This window comes from Mesoplodon bidens (assembly GCF_964165515.1).
Source record: "Mesoplodon bidens genome assembly, chromosome: 6".
Lineage (NCBI taxonomy): Eukaryota > Metazoa > Chordata > Mammalia > Artiodactyla > Ziphiidae > Mesoplodon > Mesoplodon bidens.
The window spans coordinates 34,181,425-34,204,711 of record NC_138162.1 but is presented as its reverse complement, the minus strand read 5'-3'; the positions used below and the strand labels follow the sequence as shown (position 1 = coordinate 34,204,711).

Sequence of the window (23,287 nt, the reverse complement as noted above, 5' to 3'; positions counted from 1 at the left end):
GATAGCTAAATTCCCTGCTCTCACAAGTCAAATAATCCCACACTTGAATTGATCCTTAGCTGTAAATTACTAACCTATGGAGTTATTAAACAAATCTGTCATCATATGTAGAGGACTTCAAAAAAATGCATTATGTTTAAATACTTAACCAAATGAAGGTGACATTTTTAGACAATCAAGAATATTTGAATATGGACTAGGTATTAGATAATATTAAAGAATTATTACTAATTTTGTAAAGTATGATAATGGAATTGTGGTTTATATAAAGAAAAATGTTCTCAACTGTTAAGAGAAATGAATATTGAAAACATGATTTTTAAAATTAAAACCCTAGGAAATTTTTACAAAGTGTGTGTGGGGGGGCAGAGAGTAAAGAATAGATGAAAATAATTTTGCAAAATGCTGGTACATATCTGTTGAAAGTAAGTAATAGGTACATGGGAATTCATTAAACTCTTCTCTCAACTTTTAATATATTTAAATTTTTACATAATTAAAAATTACCATGATTTGCTTCCGCTCCAGCGAAGATCCAAATGGTACACAACCTCCTTAAGGTTTACATGTTAAAAATGGCAAGTATCTTTATCACTGGAAGAATTATGCTTTTGTCAAAATAAACAATAAAAATTGGCATTTCTATTTCCTTTCTGTGTTTTATCTAGGGTGAGGAAGGAATGCTATTTCTTCTCTACAAAATCTCCTTAGGAAAAACAATTTGGTTTATAAAAAAAAAATTCAGTCATAGGAAGCAACTATTTTTATTACTGTCTACTCTGGGGCTTCTGTTTACATACCCATATCAAATACAAATCTTCTTCTCTATAGCTGTGGAAAGTCCTCTAAATTTGATGGTAAAACAACTCAGGCACCTACCTTAACTTCATCTTTAAGGAAAGGAAGTGTAAAATGTCCATGGAGGAGTCCATTTTTCTCAAAAAACACAACATCCTGCTGATTGGGTTTATCTTGAGTAGATGCAATCAAACTGCCTGAGGGCCTTAAAGCAAACCCAGAGTGTTAGAGCATCCAAAAGCTCATCCAGCTGGCTAAGACCAAGATGAAATTCAGAGAAACAATTTTTTCAGCAAAAAACAAAAAGCCTCCATCCAAGGAAGTTTTAAATTCCATGTTTCCTGGCAAGCAGTCACCCTAGTGTGGGACTGTATCTGCCCAGAGGACAGAGTGCCTTTTCCTGATTTGCACAAGGGCTCTATTTGCCCACAAAGACTCACTTGGGTGAGTCTTTTAGACTTGGGTGAGTGCAGATTTAGACTGCACTTGGGTGACTTTTTAAAAGAACCAATAAATTATTTAAACCATTCCCAGTATAATGTCCTATAAAACCATAAACTATTTCTCTTTCAATTATATGACTTCAGCAATATTACATGCTCAGGTAGGTATTTTTAAAGACTTCTCAATCTACTGAAAACACCTTGATCACCCCATCTTGTTTGTATTTGTCTCTAGAGTTTTAATTCAAATACATTTCTCTCTTTTCTCTGTCACCCAATTGCCACTCAAATACTGGTGGGAAACAGATGTCTAAAACCTAGAGACCTAGGTTTTGCCTATAACAGATGCTGCTGAGGCAGAAAATATTTCTTCTATCTATAATCAGGACAGCCATATATCATAAGCAGGTTGTGACCTGCACAAGGGTACTAGGCCAACAGGTGAATCGGGCCCAAATCCAGCCCGCGTGTTCCTCAGCAAACAGGTCCCCTCAGTGTGGGAGTTTGTGCAGGGAAAGGAAGCCCTTTTCCTACTTTTCACCAAAGCTCTACTGCCCCACAGAAATTCAGAGACTGCAACTTCCCTTCGAAGCACCACTTTCTGTTTTACACAGTGGCTTCATGTAGGCCCTGCCTATACCCTACAAAATGTGTGGGCCTTGGAATGATGAGGTCTGTGAAGCTCAGAATCTACTATTCAAACCACATTCAGACTTCAGGGAACTAAAAAAAGAAAGATACAGGCTTACAGCCAAATGAGAAAAAGTAATTATCTCTTTGTGTTTTATAAACACCTACATTCAGTAGGTACCACCACTCCCACCCTAGTACCAAGAAATTCTCTGGCAAGAAGTTACAAGGTTTCTTCTCGCACTCACTTCCAAGCCAGAGCAGGTCCCAGTCCTGCTACAGGTTCACTGGTTGACTGTAAAGCAAACTCCCGGCTCCACACTCTGACCTTTCGAGCCCCTATGTAGTAGAGAGAGGGAGAAAAACAACAACAGCAAAACTTAAAGCATTGTGATAAATGTTGTCAAGTCTGAACTTCCAAACACCTTCCTTATTAATAAAAACTGTCATGGTTTCACAAAGCCAATTAGATGAATCTTGTTAAAAATTCGTATCCAGGGCTTCCCTGGTGGCACAGTGGTTAAGAATCCGTCTGCGGGGCTTCCCTGGTGGCGCAGTGGTTGAGGGTCCGCCTGCCGACGCAGGGGACATGGGTTTGTGCCCCGGTCCAGGAGGATCCCACATGCCACGGAGAGGCTGGGCCCGCGAGCCACGGCCGCTGAGCCTGTGCATCCAGAGCCTGTGCTCTGCAACGGGAGAGGCCACAACAGTGAGAGGCCCGTGTACCGCAAAAAAAAAAAAAGAATCCGTCTGCCAATACAGGGGACACAGGTTTGAGCCCTGGTCCGGGAAGATCCCACATGCCGGGGAGCAACTAAGCCCATGCGCCACAACTACTGAGCCTGCGCTCTAGAGCCCGCGAGCCACAACTACTGAGCCCATGCGCCACAACTACTGAAGCCCGCGCGCCTATAGCCTGTACTCCGCAACAAGAGAAGCCACTGCAATGAGAAGCACATGTACTGCAATGAAGAGTAGCCCCCGGGGGCTTCCCTGGTGGCGCAGTGGTTGAGAGTCCGCCTGCCGATGCAGGGGACACGGGTTTGTGCCCTGGTCCGGGAAGATCCCACATGCCGCAGAGCGGCTGGGCCCGTGAGCCGTGGCCGCTGGGCCTGCGCATCCAGAGCCTGTGCTCCACAATGGGAGAGGCCATGGCGAGAGGCCCGCGTACCGGAAAAAAAAAAAAAAGTAGCCCCCACTTGCCCCAACTAGAGAAAGCCCGCGCGCAGCAACAAAAGACCCCACGCAGCCAAAAATAAATAAATAAAATAAATTTATAAATAAATAATAAATTTTTAAAAAATTAAAAAAAAAATTCATATCCAACAGGTAGGAGGCTGGGCCAAATAGCCTCAAAGAACTCTTCTGATTCTTAGCTCTATATTCATTTAACACCTAAAGCAGCACATTGTTACCTCATGCGTGTAATGAAAGAAAACCCTCAAAGCAAAAGGAAGAAAAATTTATTTCCATACCTGTCTCTGGGCAAACAACACTCACAGCAAAAAACTGTCCATCACCACGCCAGGTAACTTGTGGTCTATGGTCATCCCAGGGCAAAGCAGACTCGTGCTGAAGAGAGGCAAAAACGCAAATGTTACTGGTGGCCTTAAATGGCCCAGAATCAAACAAGCCTCAGGCTATTAAAGTTAAATTTTTATATAAGGTTTAAGCTATCTAGAAATCAAGTTTCACAGAATCCTCAGGAACCCTTCCAGAAGGGCCCTTAGACCCAAAAATCAAGAGAAAAGAACTTAAAACCAAACAAAACAAAATCTTTCTCTAGACATTAAAAAGTGGCCTCCAAGCATAGCAACAGGGAAAAAGAGCTACAGACCTAGATATTAAAAACAACAAGCTGAGGAATCTATCAGGTAACTATATAAGGAAATTAATGTTTGTCTAAATTTAAGAGGGTAGAGTTTTATTCACTGAGTAAACTTCACAATGCTGCACAGAAGAGTTAAGAAGATGAGAGGAATGTGGGCAGGGAAGAGCCAGAGGAGATAAAGCCAGCAGCAGTGATGAAAACATGGACAAGCTCCGCATTCTGCAGCACTGAAAGAAGAAAGGTTTCCAGTGCCACTTGCATCTCAGTCCCGAAAGCCTTGAAGACAGAAGCCAATTCTGTGGGGTTGGGGACAAATGACCACCTGAGCATCCATCACCACATTCCAGTGACAGGCTAAGTCAGAATGGTGCTAGTGCCACAAGCTACACAGTAGGGAATACACAGCAGCCTAACAAGATTTATTCTCAATGAAACTGCCCTGTGGTATACACAAACTTCCTCTAGTGAAGGGTTAAGAGGCAATATGAGTTACGCGGAATGTAGCCAGAAATAAATTAAGGATGGAAAATGTAACGGCAGGCAGTGTATGATTTCATCTATCCTAGAAGGTCAGCTCAGGGAAATCTCCACATATAACATAGACAAAGTGCTTCCATTTGCTCAGGCCCACATCTGGGGATTATCCTCAATTCCTCTCTCTCTCTCTTACCCTACATCTGATCTATTATCAATAAATCCTGTAGCTCTATCCTTCAAAAAGTATCCAGAAAGAAGGAAAACATAGAGTTTCATCCAGGAAGAGAAATCAGGGGAAAAAAGACTAATATATACATACGTAGGAAAAGTATAAAAACATGCACGTGAATGATCAACAGTGAACGCAGGGCAGCAGCTCTTTCTGGGGAGGAAGGGGGAGGGTATCAGGAAGGGATACAGAGTGCTTCATTTCTGTCTGTGGTGAGTTATTTTTTTAAATGAATATTGGTGACAATTATTCTCTATGTGAAAAAAAATAACAAAACAACTTGGCAATAAAAAAGAAAAAAGGATTTTTCTAGCATGACTCATTCCCTAAGGTCTCCAAACAGCTTGTTTTACTAGAGCAGACGAGATCTGTCCATTACCGCCCTCTACCTGTGAAACAGGGCAGGACCCGATGGTCCCCCCAACCCCATGTCCTCAGCCTGCCTTTTGTCTGCAGAAAAACTTTAGCCAAACAGTAAGTTTAATCAGAGAAGTGAGAAAATGCAGAAACAAAGGAAGACAGTCCAACATGACTAAATAATAATAGTTTAGGCATTAAGCACAGTCAAGGACCTTTTTAGTTCATCTTCAAGGGCTACACATAATATTCTGAGCCATATCCTGTGAGCTGTCTTATAGATACTGAAACCGCCACCAGGTGGAAGAAATTAACTACATGATGACCAGACTGTGGCCATGACATAAGCTGCCACAAATCCGAGAATTGGCCTCAAAGAAATGGGAACAAACCGACCCTGGAAGTAAAGACTAACTGTACTTAATAATCAAGGTGATGCTGGTCAGACCACCGCATGACCAATTTCAAGATGACAGTCAGAGCTGACTGTACTGTTTCTGCATGTAGCCCCCCCTCGGCCTTTAAAGCTCTTGCCCACTGGTTGTCAGGGAGGGGAGTTGGCCTTTGGACAAAACTCACCCCCCCAACCCTCCCACCCCCCAGTTGCTGGCATCCAGCAGAATAAAGCAAACGTTCCTTTCCACCAACCTTGCCTCTTTACTGGCTTTAGAGCGGCGAGCAGCCGGACCCCACTTTTGGTAACACCTGGACACCTAACAGCTCCTGGTGGCTAGCAGAACTTCTGTTTGTTCCAAAGAAGGTTCTTTATCCATCAGACCAACCTTACCATTTGCATCTGAAAGGCGGCCTGCCTGCCTTCTGATCCATGGAACTGCGTCTCCTTCCTGCCCCAGCCAACAGTGATGAACTTGCCTAGAGAACAAGTGAGTGAGAATATGCAAGACAACCAACAAGCTAAATAAAATAAAAGCAGTTTCATAGCTACTCTTCATGAAGTTGGGTCCTCTGAGACCTCTCAATAGATTGACCAGCAGTCAATATTTTAAAAACCTATGGGGCTTCCCTGGTGGCGCAGTGGTTGAGACTCCGCCTGCCGATGCAGGGGACACGGGTTCGTGCCCTGGTCCGGGAGGATCCCACGTGCTGCGGAGCGGCTGGGCCCGTGAGCCATGGCCGCTGAGCCTGCGCGTCCGGAGCCTGTGCTCCACAACGGAAGAGGCCACAACAGTGAGAGGCCTGCGTACCGCAAAAAAAAAACAAAAACAAAAACAAAAAAAACCTATGTTCCATATTATATACTGAAGTGATTCTGAAGACTTTGAAATGCCCTTATTTTGGAAAGAGCTTTACTGCCATTGTATATAAATTCCCTTGATGACAGTCAGCACTCCATCCCCACTTTACAAGGAGAATGAAACATGAAGAATCTATGCAGCATATCCACAGATAACAAAACATAAAACTCAAGAAGACAAGAGCTGGGAATAAAATTCCAATCGTAAGTTCAATCCACTAAATGTATCCAACCTCCCTGCTAGTGTTGGAGGAGACCATGATTATGGAATTCAAGCCCTCACAGAGAGTGACACACCCTAGTGACAGAGGCCAAAATTAGAACACAGGGCTTCTGCCTCCCAGGCTGGGCTTCTTTCTAAATTATAATGCTGATCTTACATAAAATATAAAGTCAGTTGCTGAAATAATGCAGCCTTCTGTTCCTGAAGGTAGGATCTGGCATCCACCTATAAGAGGTACTACAGAGATGCCCCTGAAAGCACTGGCCAGATCCAGGACCCAATATTTCCCTCCTACAACTGATGCTGATTCTGACGAATCTGAGCTGTTTATAATTTCTATAAATTATGGGTCAGCATGACTGTCTCCTGTCTGCTCTGCTTGGGCACACCCAAGTATTGTAGTATCCCAAAGCACACCTTGCTGCTGTATACAAATAGTAGTGCCTATCCTGGTGCACACCCCTGGGGTTCTATCCGAAAGTTTCCACAGAGAGATGAAGGGTCAAGGAGCGAAGCAAGACAACTTTTCCAGTGGGATCAGATGATAAGTGGTGGAGTTACAGCAGGAATCAGCAAACTACAGCCTGCATTTGCTTTTACAAATAAGCTTGTATTGGAACACAGCCATACCCATTTCTTTATGTACTATCTTAAGTGCTTTCACACTGCATCAGCAGAGTTGAGTAGCTGCAACACAGACCATATGGCCTGAAAGAGGAAAACAATTACTATCCAGTTCTTTACAGAACAAGTTTGTCGACACCTGGGTTAGAAGAAAAATATCTATTCACCACTCCACAGAGTGACTTTTTGTACTGACAAATACATTTCTAAGACCTAAGACCCTGACTTGGACTCCCTCTCCTTTGATTTACTCTATTAGATTTTTTATGAAAAAGTCGGTGGGAGGAGCCAGGCCCAGAGCACTTTCCCATGCAAAGATGTGTTGGTTACTACCTCTGTGACTATCCTCAAAGCTGGATGCCCCAGAGTCCCACCCCGGGCCCTAGATCCAGCACCATACCTGCTCCCTGAGCAAGCACATCTAACCCCAAGATTGTCAAGATTCCCCACATGCCAATCACTCCCAGTCCACAGCTCTGGCCTCTCCTGAGCTTCAGCCCCTTCTACTCACCTGCTTTACTTGGTGATCCCATATGGCCCTTAAATAAATCCAAGAAGGAACTCATCACCCACCCCTTACAGACCAGCACTTCCCCACCTTCCCTCTCAGATACTGACATCTTTATTTCCACCACCTGAGCTTCTGACTAGAGTCCTACTAAACTTTCTTCTTCACCTTACATACCCAAAGCCTATTTATTTCACTTTCTAAACTGGTATTTCTCAAACTAGCTAGGGCAGGAGGGGAACCATGCACACATATTCCAAAAAAGTTTCTCATAATTCCAAAAAATGTACTCCTATCCTCATTGAGAATCAAAATTTTCCTGCATTTTTCCCTTTTCTAGTCCCACACCCACCTTCTTTATCTCTCACATGGATTCCTGTAGCAACCTCCTACCAGATCACCCTGTCTCGTCTCTTCCCTCTCCACCAATCAACCTTGCATCATCAGAACCCTTAATGACTGATCTCCTGTAACTTAATGTCCAAACTCCCTATCAAACTTAATCAAAATCCCTCCCCTTTATTTCATTCCACATCCATGTCCTGTCACTAGGCAATGCTGAAGTACTCACAGTTGCCTGGATAAGCCATGCTGTGTCAAAGGCTTCTATGAAACATCCCTGCCTTGGAATGAACTAATTCACTTGCTTGAACCACTCCCCCACCCTCAACCCTCATCTACCCAACACCAAGTCAGCCAAAACTCAGCTCAAGTCGGCCTCCTCTGGGAAGCCTTCTGTCCCCATTACTCCCTTTCTCTCCTTATGCTACCCTAATACCTGAACATCCTGTTATTATTGACTCCTTAAGGGAAAAGATGAATTAGCCACAGCACCAAACACACTGCTGGGTTCACACTACCTACTCAAACATTATTTCTGAACAAATTTTTTTTTTTTTTTTTTTTTGCTGTACACGGGCCTCTCACTGTTGTGGCCTCTCCCGCTGCGGAGCACAGGCTCCGAACGTGCAGGCTCAGCAGCCATGGCTCACGGGCCCAGCCGCTCCGCGGCATGTGGGATCTTCCCGGACCGGGACACAAACCCACATCCCCCGCATCGGCAGGCGGACTCTCAACCACTGCACCACCAGGGAAGCCCTGAACAAATTATTTTTGAATGAATAAATGAGTAGCACTTTTCTAAATGATTTCTTAGTAGAATGAGAAGTCATGAAGTTAGACCTCAGCAAAAGTTAAAATACCATCTCCCCCATCCTTCTCCTCAATCAGGCCAGCTACCTGGTGCCCTGAAGTTGGCCAGAGCTTCTTACACTCAATAAGCATCTCCACTCTTCTCCTCTTCAATACTTCCACAGCCTAATGCCCATATCACCTCAGCTAGATCTTAGCAAGAAAACAATATGATGGGTCCCATGAAAATTCAGGTCTAATCACTAGGAACAAAAATCAGCTCTCTATCCTGCCTCTCTTGTCTTCTCCCCAAAATTGTACCTCAGAAACGCTCTCCTTATTCTAGCTAGTACAGTCCTTTTCATTAAACCCCCTGACTAAGCCTGTCCTGGGGTTTGGGCAACAACTACCCAGGTGATTCTAAGCACAGATTCCTATTCCCCAAATTATTGACAAAGCCAGCTCTCAGACTTGGAGAGGCACCAGAGGTATGCCTTTTAAAATCTGGAATGAACTAAAGGAATGGGGCTATCAGTCAGTGAATTAAGTTGGGGTTTAAGCTTCATAGTTCTTTGGGCTTATTATGATGTGGCTATCAGTGTGCAAGACAAGTCACAAAATGGTTCAAACAAAGCTATACTTACTTTCACCAAAATCATCCTGGTGGATTTGCTGTTCCATGATTGGTTCAAACTCTTTGGTCATCATAATTAGGGTCTGTTGACCTTGGAGGAGCACAAACAAGAATGATTTTGTTCCCATTTAGCAAATCTGCCGTTCTGTAAGTATCTACAGCACTGGAGGCTACTGAGCTGGAGTGGAGGAGTTTATAGTCAAAACAGGGAAGACAGAAGTTATTCAAAATGTTCCGACTCTCATTTAAAAAAAAAAGTTTTGACTGGGTAAATCACCTAGTACTTATTCTCAGCTATTTATGTATGTCAAGCTAACATTAAAGTCCACATAGCCCTCTTCCATTAACTTCAACGATTTAGTCAGCAAGATATCTCTTCAAATGTATACCTCATCAGGGTGCTAGTTTGCAGAAACTCATCTGGAATGAAAAGACTTAAGGGAAAAAAATAGGACTGGGAGAGCAGTTCTTAGAATCAGTTTATTTTATGTAGCAACTCTTCCTCTTAGAGCAGGTTAAATATTGCTGACATTTTAAACCATAACTATGGACCTTAGCAGCAACTTTTTATTTTTTATTTTTTATTTATTTATTTATTTATTTATTTATTTTTTTTTCTTTTTTTGCGGTATGCGGGCCTCTCACTGTTGTGGCCTCTCCCCTTGCGGAGCGCAGGCTCCGGACGCACAGGCTCAGCGGCCATGGCTCACGGGCCTAGCCGCTCCGCGGCATATGGGATCCTCCTAGACCGGGGCACGAACCCGTATCCCCTGCATCGGCAGGCGGACTCTCAACCACTGCGCCACCAGGGAGGCCCAGCAGCAACTTTTTAAAACAATATATTAAGAAGTAAAACTCGGGGCTTCCCTGGTGGCGCAGTGGTTGAGAGTCCGCCTGCAGATGCAGGGGACGTGGGTTCGTGCCCCGGTCTGGGAGGATCCCACATGCCGCGGAGCGGCTAGGCCCGTGAGCCATGGCCGCTGAGCCTGTGCGTCCGGAGCCTGCGCTCCGCAAGGGGAGAGGCCACAACAGTGAGAGGCCCGCGTAACGCAAAAAAAAAAAAAAAAAAAGAAGTAAAACTTAACTCAAAAACACCACATTCCCTATAGATTATCATGTTGGTATCCTTGTTCCAAGAAATGTTTTGGTTTTTTTTTTTTGAAACCTAAGCACCCTAAAACTTAAGCCTGTGAGATATTAGGAGTCATGTTTTATAAAAGTCAAGAATTAGGGACCAGTGACAGGCTTACCTGTGGCAAGAAGCACCAGCTCTTGGTCAGGACTCCAACTCATGACAGAGATACCACTGGCTACACTCCCGACACATTCCAGCTGAGAGAGACATTTTTAAATGTTAAGGGAGATATGAAAGTATAAGCATCTCTGTAAATATTTACTATGACCTTAATCAAAACAATTAACAAAACACACAAAGGGGAAATTATTCAGTGAACATTTATTCAGTAACAGGTATTAAAAGACCAGGCATGATACAGACCATAGGGACTGGAAGTGACTACGGCCACTCCATTCCTCCCGTTAAGGAGATAAAAGATGCCTCTAGGGCTTCCCTGGTGGCGCAGTGGTTGAGAATCTGCCTGCTAATGCAGGGGACACGGGTTCGAGCTCTGGTCTGGGAGGATCCCACATGCCGCGGAGCAACTAGGCCCGTGAGCCACAACTACTGAGACTGCGCGTCTGGAGCCTGTGCTCCGCAACAAGAGAGGCCGCGATAGTGAGAGGCCCGCGCACCACAATGAAGAGTGGCCCCTGCTTGCCACAACTAGAGAAAGCCCTCGCACAGAAACAAAGACCCAACACAGCAAAAATAAATAAATTACTAAAACTCCTACCCCCAACATCTTAAAAAAAAAAAAAAAAGATGCCTCTACAGTAGGGTTAGGGATATAACCGAGGTCTCTGGGAATTAAGTGGGGGCTCAGAGCAGAGACTGACAAGTGGCCCAGGACAGTCCAGGAAAGCTTCTCGGAGGAGGTGCTTTGAAGGGTAGGAATAGGGCCAGGAGGAAGAAACTGGGGGGAAAATGTGCAGTTAAAAAGAGCACTTAAAAATCAGCTGCAACTAGAGCCTAAGGTATACATATACACAGGAATGATGGGGGTGGGAGGTGAGGCTAAAAAGGAATTTGGGGAACAGACAGTGAGAGGTCTTATAAGGCACAATAAGGAACATGGATTCTGTCTTGCAGACACTGTGATGCCACAAATGTGGAGGATCAGCACCATCTGGTGGAGACGGATGGATTGGAGGAGCTCAGTAATTAGGAAAAAGTTCTACACAATGTTTTGAAAGTAAAAGCATACCTTTTAAATGTGAGAAATACTAAGTAAGTTATACTTGATGGCTTTGATATTTCTCACCATGAACTGAGAATAAGATTTATTGTTGTACTAAATGGAACCGTTAAAAGCAAAGGTGCCAGAGTTAGACTGCCAGGGTTTAAATCCCACCTGATCACTGTTTGACCTTAGCCTAATCATTTAAGCCCTCTGTGCCTCAAGTTCCTCTTTTGAAGAACGGAAAAACAACAATCTACCTCATAAGGTTGTAGTGAAGATTGAATACAATTCTGCACTTGAAAAAGTGCCTGGCACATTGTAAACATTTAATAAATGTCAGCTGCTATTACTATCCTCTGATTAGTAATGACTTGTGATACAGATCACAACTAAGGGAGTAATCAATAAAGTTTAAAACGCTGTGGAGAAGGTGAGGCTAGAAATCCAGAAACTAAGCCTTATGCTAAGTAGAGAAGGAGGCAAATGGTTGAAATCTATCTTCTCTGGTAGTCACAAGATGTGCACATAATGATAGCATATCACCTTAGTGCCTGTAGTTCACGGACTCTTAAAGTTAGCCATCAAGGAGAGGCTTATTCAGTATTCATAAAAGAAAACATAAGCCATATAAACATTTCAAAGACTTCATAAATTGAGAAATAAAGGTTACAGCTCAGGATCAGATTCTAGTAAGAGGTGAGCTATACCATACAAGAATGGCCAGATTTGGGTTTTTGTTAAGTTCTTATTTGGAATGTTCTGATTGTTCTAATTAATAAATGCAACAGACGAAACTGAGTTTTAGAAGAATCCTGAAATATAGCTAAAGCCATGCCAACAAGTTTCTGTAAAGAATTATATAACGTAAAGACTTTAATTTGCAAAATGCTTAAATATTATGGCTCCTGACATTTTAAACTTCTATGAAAAACTAGTGACATGAAACAAAAAAAGGCGTTTGAGGATGTCTAAGATTTCCCCCTCACTGATCTCTTCCACTTACCTGGTGTGTGTTGAGATTGCAAAGTAGGACATCTCCAGAAGCTGTGGCCACACACACAGACTCGTGATCCAGCAACTCCTGAATACCAACAATGCAGCCACTTCCATCCTCTGGGAGAAAGCCTTCTGCCACCAGAGGAATTTCATTTTTCACCTTTCACCAAAACAAACAAATAAGCAAATTAAGTCAATCTACTTTTAAGAACAATTCATCACACTTCCAGAAATACTTTTTTTTTTTTTTTTTTTTTTTTTTGCGGTACGCGGGCCTCTCACTGTTGTGGCCTCTCCCGTTGCGGAGCACAGGCTCCGGACGCGCAGGCTCAGCGGCCATGGCTCATGGGCCCAGCCGCTCCGCGGCATGTGGGATCTTCCCGGACCGGGGCACGAACCCGCATCCCCTGCATCAGCAGGCGGACTCTCAACCACTGCGCCACCAGGGAAGCCCCAGAAATACTTTTTAATGCTTCTTTTATAGTATAAAAGCTTTCAAAAATGTTTTTTTCCTAAAACCCAAACTTTCATTTGAGAAATTTCACAACACTACCATCTTTAACACAAAACACAGTTCATGTGACCTTTGTGCCAAGCAAACATAAAAGCCTGGTATCTTTGAAAACATCCAATAAAACATGAAGCTAGTAACTATGATTTTCTAAAATGTATACAGTATGGGGAAAAGGGACTAACAATGTAATCACCTAAAATACATTAGTAGCAAAATATAATTAAGGGAAGATATCAGAATCAACCTAAAGAGCTTTTCAATATACATACGCTCAAGCTCCAGAAGTGAAGGTTCTGATGTAGTTGGTATGAGATGGGGACTGAAAAAATTTAAAAAGCCCTACAGAAAAATTTCACCTGCATTCCCACTTGAGAACTGTTAAAAGATAGTATTTACATGGTAGAAAGGGTAAAAAGTAGGGCACCCCGCAAAATACAACGTCAGAGCTTTGCCAGCTTAAATTAAAACAGAAGCAGACTAAAAGACAGGGTACTAGTTATGTCTAATATGACATCAGTATAAAGCGAAGGGAGCATTCATTTGGGGGGGACGTAAATTCAGAAAGATTTAAAGGAAAGACTATTTGGGGAAGCAAGTTTGGGAAAAAGACAAGTCAAGAGTCATGCCAAGTGCTAGCACCCTCCATCAATAACTTACCTCTCTTGTGACAGGGTCTACTTCTATCAGTCCATGCTCTGAGCCAATGAGCACTGTGTCCTGTTCAGTTCGGAGAGAGAAGCACTGAGGTTTCCCTGGAGCCTGAATATCCCTGAACTCCAAGCTCCGAAATAACTTTAGATTTCTCATGATGAAGCGACTCCTGAATGAAAAGTACAAATATCTCTTGATGAAGCTTTCATTTCTCTGAGAAATAGAAACAGCTGAGTAGCGATAAATCACACTCCAATATAAGCAAAATGATTCAGGGAGCAGAGAAGTTAGAATGAACAAGAAAAAAAAGATCTAATCTGAACCCACACAGAGATGAGTGGTAGCAACCTAACCAATTGTGTAAATATATGGTCTACAAATTGAGGCTGTGAAATCTATTTTACGTTCTCACTCTTTGAAAGAGGCAAGATTCTCAACTTCAGAGTTTCTTCTTCAAAAAAGATTTAACATCGGTTATTCTGAAGGAAAGTTGAGAAGAATGCAATGAATGAGAAAACATTTTATTTTTGCACATGAGGGTATTTTTATAACTTGATTTACAAAATAATATAAAAATCCACATATATACTGGCAGTTGAAGAAAATAAAATTACTTTACTATCACCAACTACATTTATTTATAAACTGGCTCTATATCTTCATTAAAAAATTAAAATTGAAATCAAACATAGAAATAAAGAAAAGCATTTATGGGACTTCCCTGATGGTGCAGTGGTTAAGACTCTGCGCTCCCTATGCAGGGAGCCTGGGTTCAACCCCTGGTCAGGGAACTAGATCCCACATGCATGTCGCAACTAAGAGTTTGCATGCCACAACTAAGGAGTCCACGTGCCGCAATTAAGACCCAGCACAACCAAATAAATAAATTTTTTTTTAAAAAAAGAAAAGCATTTATTGTTCTCAGGGAGAAAAGAAGACACTATGAAATTACAACAGTATACTTCAAAATGATGACCAACAATTCGAGGAGCTTGATAACCTGATATAACTACTTCACATTACTCCACTTTCCTGGCCTGATTTTCACCAGGGCAATAGAAAAGCTGAGAAAAGAACGATCAATAGGAAATCTACCTTGGTCTGACAAAATCAGACTTGTTTTAACGTATAACATTACCTAAGAGGAAAAAAAAGTCAATGTGCTGTATATTTATATCCAGACCCCTTTAAGGTTTATACTGTAATTGGAAGTCCCTAACTTATGTGAGGGGTGACAATTACACAGACCACACTGGCCTTCTTGTCACCTTAATCCAAGGTGAATTCTCTCATCTTGCATTTCCTACTTATGACAATGAAAGAATAAACATGAATTAATCCTTATACTACACAGCAGATAAAATGTTAAGTGTAGTATGAGTGAGACAACATAAAATGTGGGTTAAGAGGAAGGCAAGCCCACACGGTGGAAGTGAGGAAGAGAATCAAGGCAAACAATGGTTTTGTGAGCTTTCAGGACAGTTATATTCAAGAACTTCTAGAAATTATTCGAACCTGTATTATACTATGCAGACTTTTTATTTAGATCTAATTCTATATAGAAAGCTTAGGTTTTTGAAAGCACATAAAAATTACATTACCTTTCATCTTTAAATAACACAAAGACGACCACTGACATAGATCTGAAAGGATGGGTAGATGTGAGATGAGAGGATGTCTGTCTAGAGGGGAGTAAACACGGGACAGAGTAGCAGGAGGTGAAAACAGGCGACAGAGGACCAGATGTATTTCAACCTGGTTTAGCTAATAACTATGCTGTTATTGTTGCCATGATCAGAGCATCAAAGTGTCTCCCTGTGAACTTGGATTCTATTCACCAACAATCTGTGGAGCTCTGGGGTCCATGAACCCCAGCATAAGAATTTGGAAGGCAAAGGCAGAAGGAGATGAGGAGGACTCCCTTCTTCCTGTTACCTTGCTGTTTCAGTCAATGTCACCCCAGCAATGGGCCTTCATCCTTCCAGGGGCCCTTAGTCCCAGCCTCTGGCACTCCCATGACTAGCATGATAACAACCACCCCAGAGGTACCAGCACTAAGCAGGCAGGTGCTCCCTCCAGGTGCCTGAAATCTAGTAACATGGAGCTCCTCCTCTGAATTCCAGAGCTATCAACACCAGCTTTCCAATGCCTCTCCTCCCAGGTCATGATAACCCCAATGGCTTCCCTTGTTTTGATCCTCAGACCTAGCTAAGTGTTGTAACTGCTTTCATTAGTTTACTTTTTTAATTACTTCACTGCTCCCTTTTGCTTTTTGTTCCTCCAGCAGGTATTTAACCAATTCTTCGTATTACATTCTGTTGAAATATTGTGTGGTTTCTACTTTCCTGACTGGATCCTGACTGACAAACATATCAAACAACCTGAGTTCTCAAATCACTGAGCTTTCAAAATCACCGGCCAAGTGTCATAGGGAAGAACCTTTGGTATTCTATTACAAGTTAATCACTAAAGGGATGCAGCCTATAAGCTTAAATTATACATAATCACCCAACTCTCAGAACCCTGACTCCCAGGTAATGAGCATTAAGCTAAATTACTTCGGGCTGCAAAAACTCGCAGCTGCACCTGAACTTCTCTCTATTACCGTCAGCTTCTATCATGCATTGTTGTGCTTTAATTGGTGCATTACTTGGTTCGGCGGTATAGTCCGCACCTGCAAGGAATCCGGAGACTGGGTAAGTGTGCAGCTGGGGGAGCAGCATATCATTCCCCCTCCTGCCGCGCCGCGCCGCGCCGAGCCCTCTGATGGCCGCGGGTGCAGCAGGCGGCGAGTCTGCAGAAAAAACTCGAGGGCAGAGGTGGTCAAGCCGCACTTCACTCCCAGACCAGCAGCAGGTAGCGGTTGGGCGCTAGGGGGCGCCCTTCATCAGGACACCCTCTGGCGGACAGGGCCCGTTTCCGTGCCCCCACCCCAGCTAGGCCGCTCGAACGCTCACCTACGCCGCGCTCTGAGGACCCCCAAACAGCGGTGCGTCCGCCCAGGGCTGCGCACGGGCCTCTCCCTGACCGTGCTTCTGAGCTCTCGCGACGCGCACTGGGTCTCCGGGCCGTCAGGCCGCTCGAGACCCTCCGGTCGTGGCTGAAGCCAGGCGGAGGGGCGACCTGCGAAACAAGTACTCGCAAACGAAGAAGGCCCGACACGCGCCGAGCGGCGCCAGAGTGACGCCGCGAGCGGAAGGGGCGTAGCCTGCCTTCTCCGTCTCCCCCGCAAAGATATATGTGGAGCTGCGCTGGCCACCGCCCCCAATCCCTACATCCTCCTGCCCAGCCTATTGTATTTGATCCCCGCCTTGACGTCAGACCCCAAAGCTCAGTTAAGTGGCGCCGGTGGGTGGAGCCTGCGCAACCCGGGGAGCAGCGCGCGTGCGCACAGCGCGTGTCCCGGCTACACGCCGGAAAGATACCTTCCTCCGTGGCAAGCGGGAGGAAGAATACAGGTCCCAGGGGGCGGGGTTTGCAGCACCCTGGGTCGCCATGGCTACCGAGCCCGAGACCCCTGTGGCCGCCTCGGCTGCGGAGCCCGCGGTGCCGTCGCTTGTGGATCGTTACTTCACTCGCTGGTACAAAGCGGGTAAGTGGAGAATGATGTCAGTCTCTTCTGGGCCCAATTTTTCTGACAGTACAGGGACTATGATGACAGATCATAAGCCACACGCACCTTCCCCAGCGCTTCCTCCCCACATCAGAAGGAACTGGATCTCTCTGTTCCCCTGTAGGCCAAGGAAATGGCATTTGCAAGGACGTGGAAAACAGCAGGGTGCATTCTGGGTAGGGCGAGCGCAGTGCGAGTTCACGAGGGTGGGTTGCTTGCGGGAAGATGGTAGACCAAGGTGAGATCCCCGAGGGAGGCAGGAGCTGGATTGCAATCTCCTTGAGTGCCTAAAGGGATTTGAGGGGCTCAGTCCTCCAAGAAGAGGCGATACATAAAATGATTTAAATGGTAGCCGTCTAAACTAAGGTAGAGGCATAGGGATGGAGAGAAGAGGGTGGGTTAGAATAGAGGCATTTAGAAAGCAGAATCTAACAGTTTTACTTAAAGGAAGTCGCTGGTATTACACATTGGCCTACTTAGAAGTAGGTATCCTGTTGTACAGCTTCGTATACCCAGCACATATCAGTGATGAGAGCATCGTTGGGGACCCTCCTCTAACCCAACTTGCTCCCATTCATTTAGGGATAATAGGTGTACTCATCTTTTACAATACTGAAATATTTCACAATAGCATACGTTTTATTAGCCAGACTTAGTGTAACCAACCGTCCGGTTAACCCTGGATTGAGGTGTTTTCGGGAATCCATTACTTCAGTGCTAACATCAGGACAGTCCTGGGCGAACAAGGATGAGTTAAGTCTCTCTAAAACTGACCAACAAATCATGCTACTAAATTAAATAAAGAATACATTACTAATCACTTTTTTCTGATAGAAATAATGATTGTACTCATTTTAAAGTGAGGATAAAAAACGGTGGAGCAAAGAGTTAATCATCATTTTAACATTGAATGAATGATTCCATCTGGACCAGATATCTTTAAATACTTTATGGTCAGCCTTTAGGTATATCTTTTTGAGTAATGAAGGGATACCAGCCTTCATAATTAACTACCTCTATAAACCAAAGAAAGTACTACACAGTGGTAGTAAATATTGACTCAACAGCCATCAGACTCATTCATTTCTTCTAGATGTCAAAGGAAAACCCTGTGAGGACCACTGTATACTACAACACTCTAACCGGTAAGCAAATTGGGAATTTTAAATTATCAAAAAAATTTTTTTCTGGCATTGTAGCCTGGTATGGTCTTGTATTGAATAAATATTCATTAAGTGATTATCCTCCACTGTATTGAGATGGTATTATTTATAGTAGGAGTTTGATTGACAAGAATGAGTCTTTCAGTGCCTACGCTAAACAAATAAACTTGCTTACCCAAACATCCAAATGGAGGACCACATCCTCAGCTACTACCTCAAGTAACCAGCCTGTGCCTAACCACTGAATTGCCCAAGCCCACGGAGAGGGCTAGGGTAGAAGCACAGATGGTTTCCTGTCCATACCGGCATGCCTTACTTTTCCCTCTTCCTCCTCTGTGCTGTCTAAACACCTGTGGTATGCTACCCTTTTGGGGAAGGAAACTCAGTCCCATTTTCTCCATTTTTATTACTGCATTCTTCTCATCAGTTAAGCTCCAATAGTAGCCAGAGGAAAATGGGGGGAAATGATAGGCTGACTAAACAAATGTCAGCTCAGCTCTTCTTGTGCCAGTAGGAATACTGTGTTATAGGAGGAAGAATCATACCAAGCAATAATACAAGATCAATTTTTGCTCCTCGTAGAATATGTGTCATCACACTGGCAGGATCCCATCCAGTTCTTCAAAGTGGAAAAGCAATTAAAAGCATTTCCTATCAAATCAGTACCAACTGTAGCAGACTTCAGAACAAAGTCTCTGGGAAATTTAAGCGGGTACGTTTCTGTATTTCTCTACTTAAACCCTCTATTGTCATAATAATGATAGAGCCAGCCATACTTAGAACCCAGTAATGTATACTCAGCATACTTCCCTGGCAGTTAGAGATGATTTTAAGAATACTTAAGCTCTAAGGAAATTCTCAGGCCAAAAAAATGAGGTATTTCAGAAGGTATATTATCTATCATATTAACTTCTGGGCCACCATCCCTATCATCCCCAGGATGAAGGATGGAGAAGGTGGGCCTTTGAAAGAACAACGCTAATACCAATATAACAAGATATTTTGTCCCTTCCTGTTTTGTTAAGCTAGTATTTAGAATTCTATAAAAATTTAGATGATCAATACTTCTTTATCATAAATTTTCACATGTGAACGTAAAAGTAAAAAAAATGTCCTGAGGTAGTGAAAAAAAATCAATCTGAGAAAATATACAGTATTTGCTTCGTATCACTTGCCATTCCTAAATCATTGCCAATTTAATACACATCTAGCTACACCCTCTACCTCCACGTAGTGTTTAGTTATAGAAGATGTTACCTGTGCCCTCTACAATTCTAGGCAAGATGGACATTTTACTGTTAAAGGAGGGTATCACACCAAGGACAACTCAATACCATACTAAACTATCCTGACAAACCCCCTGGAAAGGAGAGTTTCAGTGGATGATTTAGGTCCTTCATTTACTGAGTTCGTACTAAGAGTTCCTGCTAATTACCTCACTGTTCTGGAAGACCCTTGTTTACACTCCCCTTTGTAGGCCTGAAGGCCCCTAATAACCTGCCTTATAATTACTGATTTTTCCTCACTGAGGAAGCAAGTGGACTTTCAAAAGCATGGACCATTCTTAAAAGTCTACAAATCACAAGTAAAACAGTTAGTGCTTGTGATGTTTCTGTGATCAATCTTTGTCCAAAAGAGTCGCACTGTTGTTACAACTGAGGAACAGAGAGGGACCTGCACGTGGAACCCACTGCAGATAAGCTTTGATCGCATCTCAGCGCTGCCCGTCATTTATTCTCCCAAGGGAGGTGACCAAAAGGGGTTAAAACACTTCTTTCTGACACAGAGCCTGTGGTAGACAAACCATCTGGGACAAATCCCCAGCCCCTTCTCCCAAAAGTGGGGAGTCACACTGACTAGTCTTTTGAAACGAAGTACCCACAGGCAGAGGAGTGAAGCTCATGCAGTAACACCTGAATGCTGTCTAATAATGTTGTGAGTGGGAAAGAGGCCATAAAGAACAGCATCTTGACCTCAGATGTTCACTGCAGTAAAAATTCCTGGGAAAAAAGAGCAACACATGAGACATGCTTGCATCCATTTCCCATGAGCCTCCTTGTACTGGGTTGGCCAAAAAGTTTGCTCCGGTTTTTCATGTTAGGGAAAAACCTGCATGAACTTTGTGGCCTACTCGATAGAAATTTTCAGAACCTCCCCAGATATATCCATACAGTGGAGTACATGAAAGTATAACCGTGCCACAACATTCAAACAGACATATGTCAAAATGTAGTATTTGCTAGCGGGTTATAGGATAATGGGTAAGTTACTCTTATCTGCTACTTAAAACTTCTGTTTTCCAAATTTTCCTCAAATTGCTTTTTTTTAAATTAGAAAAATATCCCTTCTTCAGAAAGTCTTAGTGATTGACCTTATAAAGAAGTTCCTTTCTCTATTAAGTTCTGATATAAAAATAAGGTAGGAATCTTAATAAAACTAACTTTGTACAATATTGCTGTCATTCTCTATAATGTTGAATTTTATATTATTGCTTATTGATGAGATTTTCCTACCCTTTTGATGTCTTTACACTTGGCTATGTGCAGCTTTCTCATGTACAGTGAAATATAAAGTATAATAAGTTAAGGTAAAATATATTCTTAATATGTAACTGAACTACCTATTATCACATGTGTCTTAGTCTGCTTTTTCCCCTAGAGCCTAGGATGGTGCCTAGCCTATAGAGGCATTTAAAAAATAAGTATTTGAATAAATGAATGGTTTTTCTGTACTTAAGTCATTTTTATTTAAAACGCTAATTCCAGGAATATATCCTATTGTAACTCTGAGGGCTGCCTCACAAAGAAAAGTGAAAATGTACATCAATTAATTTTTTCTTCCCTTTTATTATCAGGGGGCACAGTTTCTAACAGAACTTGCACCTCTGTGTAAGATTTACTGCTCTGATGGAGAAGAATACACCATATCTAGGTGAGTTACTTTTTAACCACAATTTTGGAGAAACAAAGGAGGTAATAATTTTCTTCAAAGCAATTTTTTCTTTAAATAGCTGTGTTCGAGGACGGTTGATGGAAGTGAATGAAAACATCCTCCATAAGCCATCTGTTCTTCAAGAGAAGGTAAAAGGGTCTGGGGAAGTAAGATCCCATCCACATACTCTTTATCTGATTTTTTACCATTTGACAGTATTAAATATTCTATTTCCCTTCTAGCCATCCACTGAAGGATACATTGCAGTTGTGTTGCCCAAGTTTGAAGAAAGTAAAAGCATAACAGAAGGGTTACTGACACAAAAGCAGTATGAAGAAGTCGTGGTGAAACGCATCAATGCCACAACAGCGACCTCATGAGGATTAAGATTGAGTAAAAACAACAGGACATTCTTATCCTTACCTGGCCTACCAGTCAGTGCCCTAAGGAAGAACCAGAGATGCTGAAGCACACTTCACCCCTGGCCATCCGCAGGGAGGCCTGATCTTAACACCTGACCTAGGTTTCCTTCTTTGTCTTGCATAACAAGCCTTGATTCCATTTTGTCTTCAGCCTCCCAGATCTGCCTGCCCATGTACTCACTCTGTTCTTTTGCTTTTCTCTTTCTAACAACTGGCAAGCGACAGACGTTTTTCTGATTAAAAACCAACAAACAAAGCACTTTGAGGAAAATTTGAAAAGTCAGAAAAGTAAAAATAATTTACCCATCATCCTGTAACCGGTTAGTAAATACTAGGTTTTGAGGTAATTCTGTTTGAGTATTATGTCATGGTTATTGTTTTTGCCTCAATTTTCCATCACTTTGAAGTTGAAAAACAACTGGCCTTTCTTACCCAATCTGCTTCAGTGTGACAGGACTGAAACGTCCGGTCCCACCCCTTCTGCCCCAACTCCCCCGCTCAGGTTGCTGGGCAGAGACAGGGTGTAGAGTGTACCTTCTTTATGTCTGTGGGTTGGCCTTCAACTCTGAACAACGTAGCACTGTAACACTGGTTTCTTAATGAGGGACACATGAAAAGGCTTTGCAAGGGGCTTTGCTAACATGGAAGTATCAATATTATAATGCTGTATGAAGTAACATGTCCATTTGTGGTCTCTCAGTCTCACACTCTGGTTACAGGGTAACCAGCGAAGAAGTTCCCGAGAGGTTCCTGGAATTCGAAGACACACATGCTTTTGAACAGACCAAAACCTTTCACATCATTTAAACAATAAACGAAAAACGATGAATTCATGGTTTAAGACTGTATACTTGTTTACATTGAATTTCAAATAAAAGGACTTTTAAAACTGTTATTTTTCCTTAAGGGCTGCAACATATATATACATACAAACATTTCTGTTTTTAAATAAAACAATTATCCTTGAGTATGAATTCTTTTAGTTCTCCATCATCTTTTGCTTTTCAGGTCATGTTATCCCTTCCCTACCCCTACTTGCATTTATATAATCTTTTTTTTTTTTTTTTTGCGGTACGCGGGCCTCTCACTGTTGTGGCCTCTCCCGTTGCGGAGCACAGGCTCCGGATGCGCAGGCTCAGCGGCCATGGCTCACGGGCCCAGCTGCTCCGCGGCATGTGGGATCTTCCCAGACCGGGGCACGAACCCATGTCCCCTGCATCGGCAGGCGGACTCTCAACCACTGCGCCACCAGGGAAGCCCCCTACTTGCATTTAAATAAGAGAATATTGTCATTTGAGTTATGTAAAATATTTTGTAAATAAAATTTTAAAATTATTTTTGACTCACAAGGAAACTTCTTCTAACCCTAACTCTCCCCTAAGTATACCCACTGGACATGATACAGGTAGTAACTATAGAAACATCTACTCTGATAGTGCTATGAGCTGAAAGTGTAAGCACAAACCAGCCAATCCCCATTTCAGGTAGCACAAATGGTGCCCAAAGGTGTCATAAAACAAAGATACTAAAAATAGTAAAAGAATTATATATCTATTT

General features: G+C 42.9%; 2 protein-coding genes across 3 annotated transcripts in view; one reads left to right on the top strand and one right to left on the bottom strand.

Moving 5' to 3' along the window:
• ELP1 (elongator acetyltransferase complex subunit 1) overlaps positions 1–16,800 on the bottom strand; it is a 63,676-nt gene extending 46,876 nt beyond the window's left edge. The window contains exons 1-10 of one of the 2 annotated variants that reach the window (XM_081237136.1): positions 16,559–16,800; positions 16,276–16,395; positions 13,608–13,770; positions 12,444–12,596; positions 10,391–10,472; positions 9,151–9,231; positions 5,553–5,638; positions 3,347–3,443; positions 2,120–2,210; positions 880–1,003 (exon numbers count right to left, since the gene is read on the bottom strand). In XM_081237136.1, the coding sequence (XP_081093262.1) occupies positions 880–1,003; positions 2,120–2,210; positions 3,347–3,443; positions 5,553–5,638; positions 9,151–9,231; positions 10,391–10,472; positions 12,444–12,596; positions 13,608–13,757 (864 nt within the window). In that variant the 5' untranslated portion in view covers positions 13,758–13,770; positions 16,276–16,395; positions 16,559–16,800. The remainder of the gene's footprint in view (positions 1–879; positions 1,004–2,119; positions 2,211–3,346; positions 3,444–5,552; positions 5,639–9,150; positions 9,232–10,390; positions 10,473–12,443; positions 12,597–13,607; positions 13,771–16,275; positions 16,396–16,558) is intronic. The other variant, XM_081237135.1, reaches the window with a different exon arrangement.
• Positions 16,801–16,991: 191 nt separating this feature from the next.
• Positions 16,992–22,781, top strand: ABITRAM (actin binding transcription modulator). Its single transcript, XM_081236610.1, has 6 exons — positions 16,992–17,193; positions 18,308–18,359; positions 18,960–19,089; positions 21,232–21,308; positions 21,388–21,457; positions 21,551–22,781. Exons 1-6 carry the CDS (start codon positions 17,097–17,099, stop codon positions 21,686–21,688), a joined length of 564 nt encoding a protein of 187 aa, XP_081092736.1. The 5' UTR covers positions 16,992–17,096; the 3' UTR covers positions 21,689–22,781.
• Positions 22,782–23,287: the final 506 nt, after the last annotated feature.